The sequence below is a fragment of the Mustelus asterias genome, chromosome 12 (genome assembly GCF_964213995.1).
Source record: "Mustelus asterias chromosome 12, sMusAst1.hap1.1, whole genome shotgun sequence".
Classification (NCBI taxonomy): Eukaryota; Metazoa; Chordata; class Chondrichthyes; order Carcharhiniformes; family Triakidae; genus Mustelus; species Mustelus asterias.
In genome coordinates this window covers 18,398,928-18,413,609 of record NC_135812.1, presented here as the reverse complement: position 1 = coordinate 18,413,609, position 14,682 = coordinate 18,398,928, and the positions used below count along the sequence as shown (strand labels likewise).

Here is a 14,682-nt window from a genome sequence, read left to right as displayed (position 1 = left end):
ATTAAATAATAGAATTACAATGCATCTAACCTACATTATTCTGAAGATTGCTCTTTGCAGTTTTGGAGCTAAGATGCTTCAATGTTTGGTTCATTTTTATCATCAGCGACTTCTGGCAGCTAACTTCAACACAGGTTCTGAAAATTGCCCCTACTGCATGTAAACATTCCAAGCAAATCCATTGCTTTTTGGACTGTCAATATTGGAGAGACCAAGCTATTGTTCAGTGAATCAAGGCACGGCTAACATCATGTGCTAATAAGATGGCCATTCCTCTTCAATCTGAGATAATTCTAGCTTTTAAAGTTTCATTGGTCCAGTGGTCCACATCGGACCTCGAACTCACTACTCTGGTGTTAATATAAATTGAGATTTGGTCCAGTTTGTAACCAACAATCGCCTAAACTTGCTTTCAATCAGGTTTTCCCAGAATGATGTGTAGTCCACAGATTCTACACTGTTCTGACAATGAGCATGGATGTCATATACAGTGGAAACTTCATCTACTGCACCACTGTGGTGGCATTTCCTATCAGATTTATAAGTTCCCTTGACAGAAATTGTGCTATAAAGTTTTGTATGTAGTTGCGGGAAATTGGATTTAGATTTCCACTTGTTTTACTAAAGACCCTTATTAACTGGCAAGTGAGATGTGTGTGGGAGGTGGGGGTGGGGGGGGAGGAGGGGGGCGGCGGTCTTAAGCTTTTCACATGAGCTCAGTTCAATTTCTAAGCCCTCGAGGAACCAGTGGTCTCCAACAGCTTAAATTTAAATAGCCAAGAATCTACTTGCCATTTTCCACTGACAGATAATTTAGCTGTCCACCAATCAACATTGGAAACAAAGGAACCCCTGGTTATAATTATTCTTGAGCCAAGTGCAAGAATTGTGTGAAAGACAGTAGAATAAAGATGTGCTGTTCAGGCATTTTTTTTTCAATGGTGCACGCTCAATGCACTGTTGTGTGGCTTTAAATCAGCCTTGCATTCCGATTTACTGTTGACACTCTTTCGTGCTCAGTAGTAATGCATGGACTGGTGACCTTACGTATCGTCTTTTACTTTTAATTTTTTTTTATAGTACTCTGCCGTGAAAGAACATTTGAGTGGTGACATTATTTCTCAGTGAGTGAAAGTTGAATAATGCGTTCCAGTTCTTCCTCCTCCTGCCGTTTACGTTTCTCTGCTTCCTCTTGCTCCTTTGTGGAGAGTTCCATAGCCAGTCGCAACTGCTCGTCATAGTTGGGGTACAGTTGGTTGCTGGGTATGTGCTGGGTGCTGGGCTGACTGAGAATGTTGTGTTGTGGTGTTCTGAAACAGTTATTTTTGCACAGTTAGAAACAAGTGACAAATCATTGCACGTGAACTCTTTAGTGGATCATCCTGCCTGGAGACAGACCATTTACACTGTTAGTATTAAGTTTCTGAGTCGAAGTAAAGCTTACAGGAACCTGAAAACGTCATTCAAACCATTGGAATTCTAAGAAGTTGGCTATCTAGAATCCAGGAAGCACTTGCAACAAGAACTTCCAATCCTAGGCTTTATTTCCTCCATTTGTAGCATCAAAGGGCATAATCCTCTAGGGGGTAGGTAACTGGAAACTACTTTGTGATCCTTTTTCAAGAAACAAGGCAAAATCCAAAATAGATACTAACGCTGTCTAAAAATAGATTAGATCTTTCAACTCAAGGAATCAGTCCTTTTAAATTGACGCCAACCACCAAACGTTTTGTCCAGGCAAGATAACAATTGACAATAAAATACTTACAACCCTGGTACAGAAAAACAACCTTGATGATCTTGGGTGTCAGTCTGTTTATAAGTCGTATTTAACAATCATGTGGGGCAATGCCAGGAAAATCAGTGTAGTTTAGGAGACTACAGAATACATAGTTTTTGAAGCCAGGTATGAGAGTGCTAGGAAAATAAAAACTTCTCCCAATCATCACTAACAACTATACCAAATACTCCCAGTTTCAGAGTGAGTTACAAAGCTCAGGGACCTCTGTGACAATCTACCATGCTTAAAGGGTTCTTTGGGAAAATTGTGGATCATTCCAACCTTAAATTTTCAAGCAGATTTTTTAAAACGAAATTGTACAATGGACAAGTGCATTTGAAATGACAGTTAAACTCCTGAAACTCAATCGATTATGAGTTTTAGCAATTAGTCGTTAGTCGGAAATAAACACCAATAGCAATTGGAATATTATCCGGTTATGTAACCAAATTGTATGTTAATTTAATTTAGCTATAGTCACTAATTGTTTCAATGTACATCCATTGTTATAGAAACAGTTTGATCAATGACTAGAACTAACACCCAAGTGTACACAAGATACGATTATGCTACATCAGCAAGAAGACGTGAAAGGCTTAAAGAGGTACTATCAGAATGCAGATTCAAAGCCACCTTAACCCATCATGACAAAGCGGCCACAGAGCATAGGAAACCAGAACTATAGGGCCGTAACAGAGAATGGTACTAATAACACTAGTTAGATTTGGCAATATGCTTATTACTGGCCTAGGTGATCCCATTTACCGTTCTTCAGTTTTCTTAGGCTGCCAATGAGTGCTACTGGACCTGTAAAGACCATATTGCCATAGAAAGCCAGGACGTGACTGCATCTGGCCTGGCTTTCAGCACCACTGGCTCAGAGCAAAGGAATCACTTCAGAGCGAGAAAAGAGCTTCTTTCCCCGTCTCCATCCTTACCTTTAACCCTTTGAGCACTGAAGGACTTTATTTTTATCTGCTGAAAAACAAACATGTTTGCCATCATATATACAGATGTCCTCACAACGGTATCGCAAGAGTGAGAAATTTGGTAAAAAGAAATATACCAAAAAAAAACATTGGACAAAGTACAGCAAGTGTCAAACAGACTCCTCTTTATGCAAAAGAAATGGAAAGTTCAAACCTTGTACCATTTTTGGATCTCTTGCAGTCCAGGCCCCTAACAATGAGCACATTTCAGTAAGAAGTCTCACAACACCAGGTTAAAGCCCAGCAGGTTTATTTGGAATCACGAGCTTTCAGGGCTCTGCTCATTCATCAGGTGACTCACTCCGGAAGCTCGTGATTCCAAATAAACCTGTTGGACTTTGACCTGGTGTTGTGAGACTTCTTACTGTGCCCACCCCAGTCCAACACCGGCATCTCCACATCATCACATTTCAGAAGTGGAGGCTATTACTTGAATGGATGTCTTATTTATCTTGGAAATCTGTTGCCATAAAATAGCCGATATTACTATATTCCCGGCTACGTGACGCTGTTTGACTTCGGGGCCTGTGTCACGATAGACTTTATTTTATCTTAAACTGCCATTCAATCCTTTTGCTTGCTGGAAAGAGTGTGAAAATCCCCGTACTGGTGACCTTTTTTAAAAGAACAATCAAGTATACACTGCAATGTAAAGGCCAGCAAATCTCTGGCACTTTTTCCAATGCCGGCATCTCCACATCATGACTTTTTAAATAGAGCAGCTTGTGTGCTTTGATTTCAAGAGTTATGATGCAATTTGAACTGCCTAATTCAATTGCTGCCTTGTAGCTGACTGTTAGATATCTATTAACTGCTTTATCTGGCAGCCTCATGCTGCAATCAGTCTGGAGCAGACAGCTCACCGTATTGCATCTGTATAAGGCTGACTGGACACACCCTTACCACACACACTCAACCAGAATGCATATTAAGAGGGTCTATTTTTAAATTTAAAGTTTATTTATTAGCGTCACAAGTAGGCTTACATTAACACTGTGATGAAGTTACCGTGAAAATCCCCTAGTCGCCACACACTCCAGCGTCTGTTCGGGGTACACTGAGGGAGAATTTAGCACGGCCAATGCACCTAACCAGCACGTCTTTCAGACTGTGGGAGGAAACCCGAGCACCCGGAGGAAACCCACGCCGACACAGGCAGGACGTGCAGATTCCGCCCAGACAGTGACCCAAGCCAGGAAGCAAACTGTGAGGCAGCAGTGCTAACCACTGCGCCATCGTGCCACCCTGGTTATATGTTGTGCCCAAAACAACTGCAAGGATAAGTGGAAGTGCCTTCACAGTAATTGGTACCGCACTTGCTAGCAATTCATTACTTGGGCCGCATCAGGTAAAATTCTGCCCGAATTGCAGCAGCTCAAGAATAAAGCATGGCTTACGATCGCCTGAATTAATTATCGAACTGGTGTTCACCAGCCGAAAAGCAGCATTAGCTGCTTTTATGTAAACTGCAGTTTGTAAACTGGCAGCAGTCAATGAAATGGTGGACTCTGGTCTCACTGTAGACAGACTATGGCTAAGATAAAATGCTGCACTGACCTAAATAGCACATGAGACAAGTCCACAGGGTAGTATCTTTTTTCTCAGCTCTGAATCATTGCAGGAGTGATGTGATAAATTAGCACTGTCGGCTATTGTATAATCTAGATCTGGGAGCAAAAACAACTGCATTAAAATTTGTAGCCTTCCTGTTTTGACATCCAGTCCATTACTCCCCACACACGCATCAATTTTAGCTATGTTACCTTGTGGGCTTTTGATCTGTATAATCTGATTTAGATTTTATCACATATATATTTCATTTATATCAATCCCTCTGAGAAATGACTCGATCTTTCATCCAACTCCTTGTGTGAAAATCCCTATTTTCTCATGAATAATTGGAAAAGCAATTTGCTGATCTTACGTTAAGAGGGCTGACAAGAAGATTTGAACATGTTTCCAAAATATGGATACTTAGGACATCTGTCACAGACTCTGCATCCCAGGCCAAATTGAATAAGCTTTTTCTTAATTTATTAGTGTCACAAATAGGCTTACAATAACACTGCAATTAAGTTACTGTGAAAATGCCCGAGTCACCTCACTCAAGCGCCTGTTCCGGTACACTGAGGGAGAATTTAGAATGGCCAATGCAGCTAACCAGCACGTCTTTTGGACTGTGGGAGGAAACCGGAGCACCCGGAGGAAACCCACGCAGACACAGGGAGAACGTGCAGACTCTGCACAGACAGTGACCCAAGCCTGGAATCAAACTCGGGTTCCTAGTGCTGTGGGACAGCAGTGCTAACCACTGTGCCACCAGGCCACCTTAACACAACAAAAATCTTTTAAAATGGCACCAGGATGCTTTGGGAAAAAAATGGAAGGAAAGAGAAGAAGTGTGCTATTTTACAAGGATGTGGGCAATATTTTTGTGAAATGATATCAGTTTATACTGTTGTTTTGTTGATCCACGTAAAAGTGACCCACTGTCTTTCAGATACAAAAGGGTCCAGAGGGGCAATTTTTTCACTCAGAGGGTGGTGAGTGTCTGGAATGAGCTGACAGAGGCAGTGGTAGAGGCAGGTATAATTTTGTCTTTTAAAAAGCATTTAGACAGTTACATGGGTAAGATGGGTATAGAAGGATATGGGCCAAACGCAGGCATTTGGGACTAGGTTAGTGGTAAAATCTGGGCGGCATGGACAAGTTGGGCCGAAGGACCTGTTTCCATGCTGTAAACCTCTATGACTCTATGACAAAAGACATCCTGTTAAACTTTAATACCAACACAATTTTTTACAGAAGCTGGGAATCTGAAATAAAAACAGAAAATATTGGAGATATTCAGTAATAGTGGGTAACGATATGGGGAGAGGGTCTGGGTGGGATTGTGGTCGGTGCAGACTCGATGGGCCGAATGGCCTCTTTCTGCTCTGTAGGGTTTCTACGATTCTAGTAGGTCAGACAGTTCCTGTGAAGACAGGAATACACAACTTTTCAGATTGGTATTTGTTCCAAATATCTGAAATGTTAATCTTGTTCTCCTTGCCCCACGTCCTCCACAAATGCTGCCTTGGCCTGCTGAGTATTCCCAGAAATTTCTGTTTCCATAACTCTGTTAAACTTATTGGGTGACGGAGAAACATTAACAGTACCTTCACCTGAAAGCGGGAATTCTCCAAGCCCACGGCTGGGATTCTCCAGTCCTGCTGCAGTGGAAGGAGATTTGGCTGAGCGCCAAATTCTCCATTCTCGCCGGCAACGGTAGCGAGGCTTGCGAGACTGGAGAATTCCAGCCTAAAAATTTGAACACCGAAGGACTCAAGATACATGGGGATTCGGGAATGGAAGCTGAGTTGAGGTAGAACGTCAGTCAAGATTGTATTCAATGGCGCAGTCTGGTCAATGGGCTGAATGGCCTATTCCTGCTTCTCTTTCGTAAGCTTTAATTAACATTGTGAAAAGCAGTTTCAACACCAAAGTAACTTGAAAACAAAGTGCAGTGAGACTTCTCCCACCAATTTGGATTCTGGTATGGGCTTGAGTGTATTATAAATCCTCCACACCGCTATTGACTCACTTCAAGAGTGGTAATAAGGTAATTTTGAAATATCTTTCAATGACTATTATCACCTTGTAAACTTATCTGGAAGATGAATGCATTGATGTAGGGGAACGAGCTTACCAGCTTGCCATGTTGGTTGATCGGGATGTTGAGCCAGTAGGATTAGGCAACAGATGAAAAACTTGGTTCACGCCTGGTTTCTCGCCTCTCGCAACATTACCAGCCCCATTCTGCTGGCATAATCAGCCTCACGCTCGGGAAGGATTTGAATATTTACAACCTAATTTTAATATTATTAGTGAATCCCAGACACATTGTCCGGGCTTACTTGCCTTAACGACCAACCGGGACCTGATGTGATGGTCCAGCTGGTGGGCCTGGAGGCCATTGAGGTTCCCCAGGCAGTCAGGGGCAGGGCTGAGCATAGCCAGCTGGGCAGTGCCAGCCTGCACCCTGGCACTGTCAGCCTGGCACACTGCCAGTGTCCACTGGTCACCCTGGCACTGCTCACTGGTCACCCTGGCACTGTCAGCCTGGCACACTGCCAGTGTCCACTGGTCACCCTGGCACTGCTCACTGGTCACCCTGGCACTGTCAGCCTGGCACAGTAACAGTTTTAACAACACCAGGTTAAAGTCCAACAGGTTTATTTGGTAGCAAATACCATTAGCTTTCGGAGCGCTGCCCCTTCGTCAGATGGAATGGAAATCTGCAGATAACCACTCCATCTGACGAAGGGGCAGCGCTCCGAAAGCTAATGGTATTTGCTACCAAATAAACCTGTTGGACTTTAACCTGGTGTTGTTAAAACTGTTACTGTGTTTACCCCAGTCCAACGCTGGCATCTCCACAGCCTGGCACACCGCCAGTGTCCACTGGTCACCCTGGCACTGCTCACTGGTCACCCTGGCACTGCCCACTGGGCACCAGGCAGTGGCAAGTAGCAGGGAATAAGGGGAGGGGATTGAGTCTGAATGGGCGAGGCTTGAAGGGGCAGGCCCATGATGGGGTGGGGCCATGATGGGGAGGCAGGGTGTATACTGTACATCGGGGATCGTCTGGGGCAATGATGGGCAGCGGGGGAGGTGGGGGAATTGGCAGGAGCCAGCGATTGTCTGGGGGGAGGGCAGAAATCAAGGCCAGTGATTGGCCGGGGCGGATCGGGGCCAGCGAGTCGGGGGGCAGTGATTAGGGAGGGGGGGGGCGGCAATGTCCTGGGGGTGATTAGGGGTGGGGGTATGGCATCCGGGAGAATGAGGGCAGTGCCAGATCCTCAGTGCACTGTGTACACTTGTATATAGTGAACTGAGTGATTGGGGCACATGCGCAATAGCGCCCCTACAGCCCAGCAGCAGATTTCCCATTGTCAATTGGCTCCTCCCACTCCCCTTACTGGCGAAAATCACATTTGGGACCTTTTTCTCTAAGTGCCATACGACTGCGCCTGGAAGCTCGCCCAAAAAAAGGTACGATTCTCTCCCGTTTTCACGCTTGTTTGGCACTTCGACTTTTTTTGGTAAGATCGCCCCCATAGAATCATAGAATCCCTACAGTGCAGAAAAGGCCATTCGGCCCACCAACGCTCTGACAGAGTATCCTACCCAGGCCCTCTCCACCACCCCATCCACGTAACCCCACACATTTCCCATGGCTAATCTACCTAACCTGCATATCTTTGGTCTGTGGGAGAAAACCAGGGCACCCGGGGGAAACCCATGCAGACACGGGGAGAAGGTGCAAACTCCAGACAGACAGTTACCCAAGGCCAGAATTGAACCCGGATCCCTGGCGCTGTGAGGCAGCAGTGCTAACCACTGTGCCACCGTGTCCCCCATGGGTATAATAAGTAAATAAGCCATTCGGATCTAATGAGAAAAAGTGGTGCCATTTAACCTCTGCTTCTTTATAATCCCGACACAGTAATTGACATGCCTGAAGTTCAGCTAATCCTTCAAAGCGGATTATTTTTGATCATTACATGTGTCTTAACATACCCAAACACTCACTAAGACTGTAACATGAGCCTTGTGAAAGGCTGCATATCATTGCTGTGGGAGGTTTGGTATTCTGGGGTTAGTTTCTGAAGCAGCAGTAGCAAGGCATTGAGAAAGCACCATCCACAGCACACACCTAGCCTACTGCACAGTGAGTGTGGTATATCCTGTAGTGTATTTCTTTTTAATTCATTTGTGGGACACCGGTGTTGCTGGCTGGCCAGCATTTATTGCCCATCCCTAGTCGCCCTTGAGAAGGTGGTGGTGAGCTGCCTTCTTGAATCGCTGCAGTCCATGTCCTATGGGTTGACCCACAATCCCATTAGGGAGGGAATTCCAGGATTCTGACCCAGCGACTGTGAAGGAACGGCGATATATTTCCAAGTCAGGATGGTGAGTGGCTTGGAGGGGAACTTGCACGTGGTGGTGTTCCCATATATCTGCTGCCCATGTCCTTCTAGATGGAAGTGGTCGTGGGTTTGGAAGGTGCTGTCTAAGGATCTTTGGTGAATTGCTGCAGTGCATCTTGTAGATAGTACACACTGCTGCTACTGAGTGTCGGTGATGGAGGGAGCGGTTGTTTGTAGATGTGGTGCCAATCAAGCGGGCTGCTTTCCCCTGGATAGTGTTGAACTTCTTGAGTATTGTTGGAGCTGCACCCGTCCAGGCAGGTGGGGAGTATTCCATCACACTCCTGACTTGTGCCTTGTAGATGGTGGGTAGGCTTTGGGGAATCAGGAGGTGGGTTACTCCCCACAGTATTCCTAGCCTCTGACCTGCTCTTGTAGCCATTGTGTTTATGTGGTGAGTCCAGTTGAGTTTCTGGTCAATGAGAACCCCAAGGGGTTGACAGTGGGGGGATTCAGTGATGGTAACACCATTGAATGTCAAGGGGCTGTGGTTAAAGTGTCTCTTATTGGTGATGGTCATTGCCTGGCATTTGCGTTGCGTGAATGTTACTTGCCACTTGTCAGCCCAAGCCTGGATATTGTCCAGATCTTGTTGCAGTTGCACAAGGACTGCTTCAGAATCTGAGGAGTCGCAAATGGTGCTGAACATTGTGCAATCATCAGCAAACATCCCTACTTCTGATCTTATGACGGATGGAAGGACATTGGAGAAGCAGCTATTATTATTATTATTATTACCTTGCCAATTAAGAGGTGTAAGGCATCTTCGCACATGATTTCAGCTCTTCACTACATGCCAATTTCTACTTTAGCAAATATTAGCCCCCACCTTTTCATTGCAAGTGATTCCCACTTTAAATTTTAATCTTCCTGAATGAGGTTTAGAGGTTCATTGGATATTAATAGAAATTGTGGAAACATTTTGGGAGTTCCCCAATGAATAGTAGTTATATAACCTGAATTTTTGATAGTGGGATAAATAATTCATTTTGTTACCAACTTTAATGGATCATACAGCATAAGTAATTTGGGTTTGTGCTTGCAGTGGCAGAGGATTTTTTTTTAAACCCTTCAGTCTTACATAACAAATGCTTTAACTTAAAATCCTTTTACAGTTCTGAATCATGAAATAACATGCTGCAATGTTTGGAAATATTGATATCAAAGGATAAATTTAGCAAGTAGAAATGTTAACCCTTTGTGGACTGCCACGCTTTCCTGCACTGTGTCCAAAAATAGCCCAAGAATTCTCCATATCCACTGAGAGTGAACTGCAGTGTAGACTTGCTCTGTGTACTGATGCTTACAAGATATTCAAATTTAGATTGTGTAAGTCTCAGATATGTAACTGAAAATGTAGGTTTCTCTGAAATATTGAATAAAAGGAAAAATCAACTAAGTCCTTCAGCTCTCTCAAGGGATTCATTATAAGAGGGTCAGTGGGGGGAAAGAATGCTATTTCTACAGCAGTAAGAACCTTGGCCATGCAATCTCTGCTTTTCTCTGCTCTAAAGGCTCAACAAGCAACTAGGTGCTGGCAATATCAGTGGGGGTTTACAGAGTGACGTACAAACGCTCATCCAGTTTTTTCAAACCCAGCCCAGTGCAGATAATAGTGTCGAGATCCAGTCAGCAATATTTCATTACATCAGTCTTTGCAGTTAGATGCAAAACAGTGAAACACTTGCGAGTGATTTGAAGCAAAGAGCCTTGCTGTGCCCATGACTGATTGTGAAGCTCGGGATGGTTTCATAGTGTGCTGTCTGGCCTTAACTTATTATCTATTAAAGCACCCAAAATTAGCCAAAAAGAAACATGCACAAAACAGAAACATTCAATTGCCAGCATCAATGTGATCCCAACTCACAGCCAGTGACATTAAATCAACCATTGAATTATTACCTGAGTTACAGTGGAATGAAATGAAATGCTTTGAGAAGAGTTACCTTGGATGTCTACCTTGGTGGTTTGAGCTCGTTCAGTCCCACAGGCATCCGTCATGATGTGTAAATGTTAGAGGATTTAAAATTATTACGGTTTTATTATGTGTGCCTGCACTTTAATTATAACTGACATTTACTCTATGCTTACAGTAGGGTTCTGGAATTCACATCGTGTAAAAGATTTACCGGCTGCCACTCACACAGAGAATGAACATACTCTCAGAGCAACCGTAACTCTGTTAATTCTTGATGTCGCAAATTAATTCGGGGAGAAGGGGTTGGGGTCTGAAGATTAGCCTCTGAAGGAGGTTATCTTTAAATCTTCACCCACTAAGTCCAGGCAACTGAAAACAGATGGAGCTCTGGAGGAATACAGAGAGAGTAGGAAAGAACTCAAACGGGGAGTTAGAAGGGCAAAAAGAGGTCACGAGATGTTCTTGGCAGGCAGGATTAAGGAGAATCCTAAGGCATTCTATTCATACGTTAGGAACAAAAGAGTTGTCAGGGAGAAAATCGGACCCCTCAGGGACAAAGGAGGGGAATTATGCTTAGAACCCAAGGGAATAGGGGAGATCCTAAATGAATACTTTGCATCGGTATTCACGAAGGAGAGGGGCGTGTTAACCGGGAGTGTCTCGGAGGGAGGTGTTGACCCGTTAGAGAAAATCTCCATTACAAGAGAGGAAGTGTTAGGTTTTTTAGGTAACATTAAAACTGACAAAGCCCCAGGGCCTGATGGCATCTATCCTCGACTGTTCAGGGAGACGAGAGATGAAATTGCTGGGCCTCTGACGGAAATCTTTGTCGCTTCTTTGGACACGGGTGAGGTCCCTGAGGATTGGAGGATAGCGAAAGTGGTCCCGTTGTTTAAGAAGGGTAGCAGGGATAACCCAGGAAATTATAGGCCGGTGAGCTTGACGTCCGTGGTAGGGAAGTTGTTGGAGAGGATTCTTAGAGACAGGATTAATGTGCATTTAGAACGGAACAATCTCATTAGTGACAGACAGCATGGTTTTGTAAGAGGGAGGTCATGCCTTACAAATTTGGTGGAGTTTTTTGAGGAAGTGACAAAAACGGTTGATGAAGGAAGGGCCGTGGATGTCGTCTATATGGATTTCAGCAAGGCATTTGACAAAGTCCCACATGGCAGGTTGGTTAAGAAGGTTAAGGCTCATGGGATACAAGGAGAAGTGGCTAGATGGGTGGAGAACTGGCTTGGCCATGGAGACAGAAGGTAGTGGTCGAAGGGTCTTTTTCCGGCTGGAGGTCTGTGACCAGTGGTGTTCCGCAGGGCTCTGTACTGGGACCTTTGCTATTTGTGATATATATAAATGATTTGGAAGAAGGTGTAACTGGTGTAATCAGCAAGTTTGCGGATGACACGAAGATGGCTGGAATTGCGGATAGCGAAGAGCATTGTCGGGCAATACAGCAGGATGTAGATAGGCTGGAAAATTGGGCGGAGAGCTGGCAGATGGAGTTTAATCCGGATAAATGCGAAGTGATGCATTTTGGAAGAAATAATGTAGGGAGGAGTTATACAATAAATGGCAGAGTCATCAGGAGTATAGAAACACAGAGGGACCTAGGTGTGCAAGTCCACAAATCCTTGAAGGTGGCAACACAGGTGGAGAAGGTGGTGAAGAAGGCATATGGTATGCTTGCCTTTATAGGACGGGGTATAGAGTATAAAAGCTGGAGTCTGATGATGCAGCTGTATAGAACGCTGGTTAGGCCACATTTGGACTACTGCGTCCAGTTCTGGTCGCCGCACTACCAGAAGGACGTGGAGGCGTTAGAGAGAGTGCAGAGAAGGTTTACCAGGATGTTGCCTGGTATGGAGGGTCTTAGCTATGAGGAGAGATTGGGTAGACTGGGGTTGTTCTCCTTGGAAAGACGGAGAATGAGGGGAGATCTAATAGAGGTGTATAAGATTATGAAGGGTATAGATAGGGTGAACAGTGGGAAGCTTTTTCCCAGGTCGGAGGTGACGATCACGAGGGGTCACGGGCTCAAGCTGAGAGGGGCGAAGTATAACTCAGATATCAGAGGGACGTTTTTTACACAGAGGGTGGTGGGGGCCTGGAATGCGCTGCCAAGTAGGGTGGTGGAGGCAGGCACGCTGACATCGTTTAAGACTTATCTGGATAGTCACATGAGCAGCCTGGGAATGGAGGGATACAAACGATTGGTCTAGTTGGACCAAGGAGCGGCACAGGCTTGGAGGGCCGAAGGGCCTGTTTCCTGTGCTGTACTGTTCTTTGTTCTTTGTACCACAGAATCAATGAGATCTTAATTGTCATTCACATCAAATTGGCGGACTTTCCAAAAGACCTTGGAACAGCTGTTGTTCGCATTGCCTTCATTAGGAATCCTGGCGGGGAATGTGGTATTATCCATTGTATTAAAACTCCCTTTCATAAGGAACAAACAGCTTTGCCAGCATCAGCTGGGCGCAGCAAACTGGAAAGTAGCCAAACGTCAACTCAAAACATCCAAGGCCCATTGCAAGGTTGGCATAATCGACATAAGGATAATTATTTTGTTATTTATGTAACCTCCTGGCTACATCTGATTGACAAGTTTATCTTTATCTTTTCGGTATATGAATGGGGACAAGAGATTTTTCCTTATGCCCTGGGATCCATTATGGATCTTCCACCTGCCACCTTTTCCAATGCTATCACAGAAGTCAACAATGCCATGGAGTGATGGACTGCATTAAATCAATGTAAAACAGTTCCTTGAAGAGGTATGACGCAATGGCCTTTCAACAGAAAGATAAAGGCAAGACCATTGTTACACAAAGTTTGTGAGCCTATCACCTGGCTGAGCTCAGCAACTTTGCATTTCGTTGTCTGCATCATTCCTTCGATTAAATATATAAAGAAATGAGGGACTCAACTTTTGTTTCTGACACAGAGATCTCAAGTTTCGTTTGTAGCAGTATTTACCAATAGTAGTATCTTTTTGTTATTTATTCATGGGACACTGGCTGGCCGCATTTATTGCCCATCCCTAGGTGCCCTTGAACTGAGTGTCATTTCAGAGGGCAGTTGGGAGTCAACCACATTGCTGTGGCTCTGGAGTCACAAGTAGGACAGACCATCTGGTTCACTAATGTCCTTTAGGATGTCCTAAAGGATAATGTCCTAAAGAACCATCTGGTTCACTAATGTCCTTTAGGATGTCCTAAGGAACCATCTGATTCACTAATGTCCGTTAGGATGTCCTAAAGGATATTAGTGAACCAGGTGGGCTTTTCCAACAATCGTTTCATGGCTATCAGTAGATTCTTAATTCTAGATTTTTAAATTCAATTCAAATTCCAGCATCTACCGTGGTGGGACTTGAACACTGGTCCCTAGAACATTAGCTGAGTTTCTGGATTAATAGTCTAGCGATAATACCACTAGGCCAGCGCCTCCTCTGTTGGGAGAGAGGATAATTACTTTACAGTTTTCTTGCACTGAAACTGGGAGCATTTACAAGCAACAGATAGCAAACCGCATTCTGAAAGGCTTCCTGTGGAGTCAATGTGGTCAGGAGGAATGAGGAATCAGCAACCTGTTTTAAATTGCATCGTATCTATCCTAGGCTGGGATTTCATTTCATTCCTGCTCTGTGTATTGATGGGGTCAACACAATTTCTTTGACGTTCCGCTTTAAGTTTTGCTTTACAGGTCTAAAATGTAGGCATTCATGGCAGAAGTTCAAAAGTGGATTGTCATCTGTGGAAAGTAAGGCGAAGCAACTCACTCATATTATTTAGTTCTTTAGATATGAGTCACTGTATCTTACACGAGAAAGCAAGAATAAACGTTGCCACGATTGTACATTGCACTCCATGATCATTTATACATCCAACCCTTAGATGACTAGATGCACAGTCTACCAGAAATGAAATACAGGTGAAATACAGGCAGAAGATCCCACCGGTGGGGGCGACTGGAAAATATTGGCCCTGCGCATCTAGACAAATAGGTAAGGGATTATTT

General features: G+C 44.3%; 1 protein-coding gene across 2 annotated transcripts in view; it reads right to left on the bottom strand.

Moving 5' to 3' along the window:
• Window positions 1-936: 936 nt before the first annotated feature.
• ankrd13b (ankyrin repeat domain 13B) overlaps window positions 937-14,682 on the bottom strand; it is a 397,630-nt gene continuing 383,884 nt past the window's right edge. Inside the window, exons 16-17 of one of the 2 annotated variants that reach the window (XM_078224857.1) lie at window positions 2,719-2,758; window positions 1,040-1,310 (exon numbers count right to left, since the gene is read on the bottom strand). In XM_078224857.1, coding sequence (XP_078080983.1) covers window positions 2,752-2,758 — 7 coding nt within the window. In that variant the 3' untranslated portion in view covers window positions 1,040-1,310; window positions 2,719-2,751. Of the gene's footprint in view, window positions 1,311-2,718; window positions 2,759-14,682 lie in introns of both variants that reach the window. The other variant, XM_078224856.1, reaches the window with a different exon arrangement.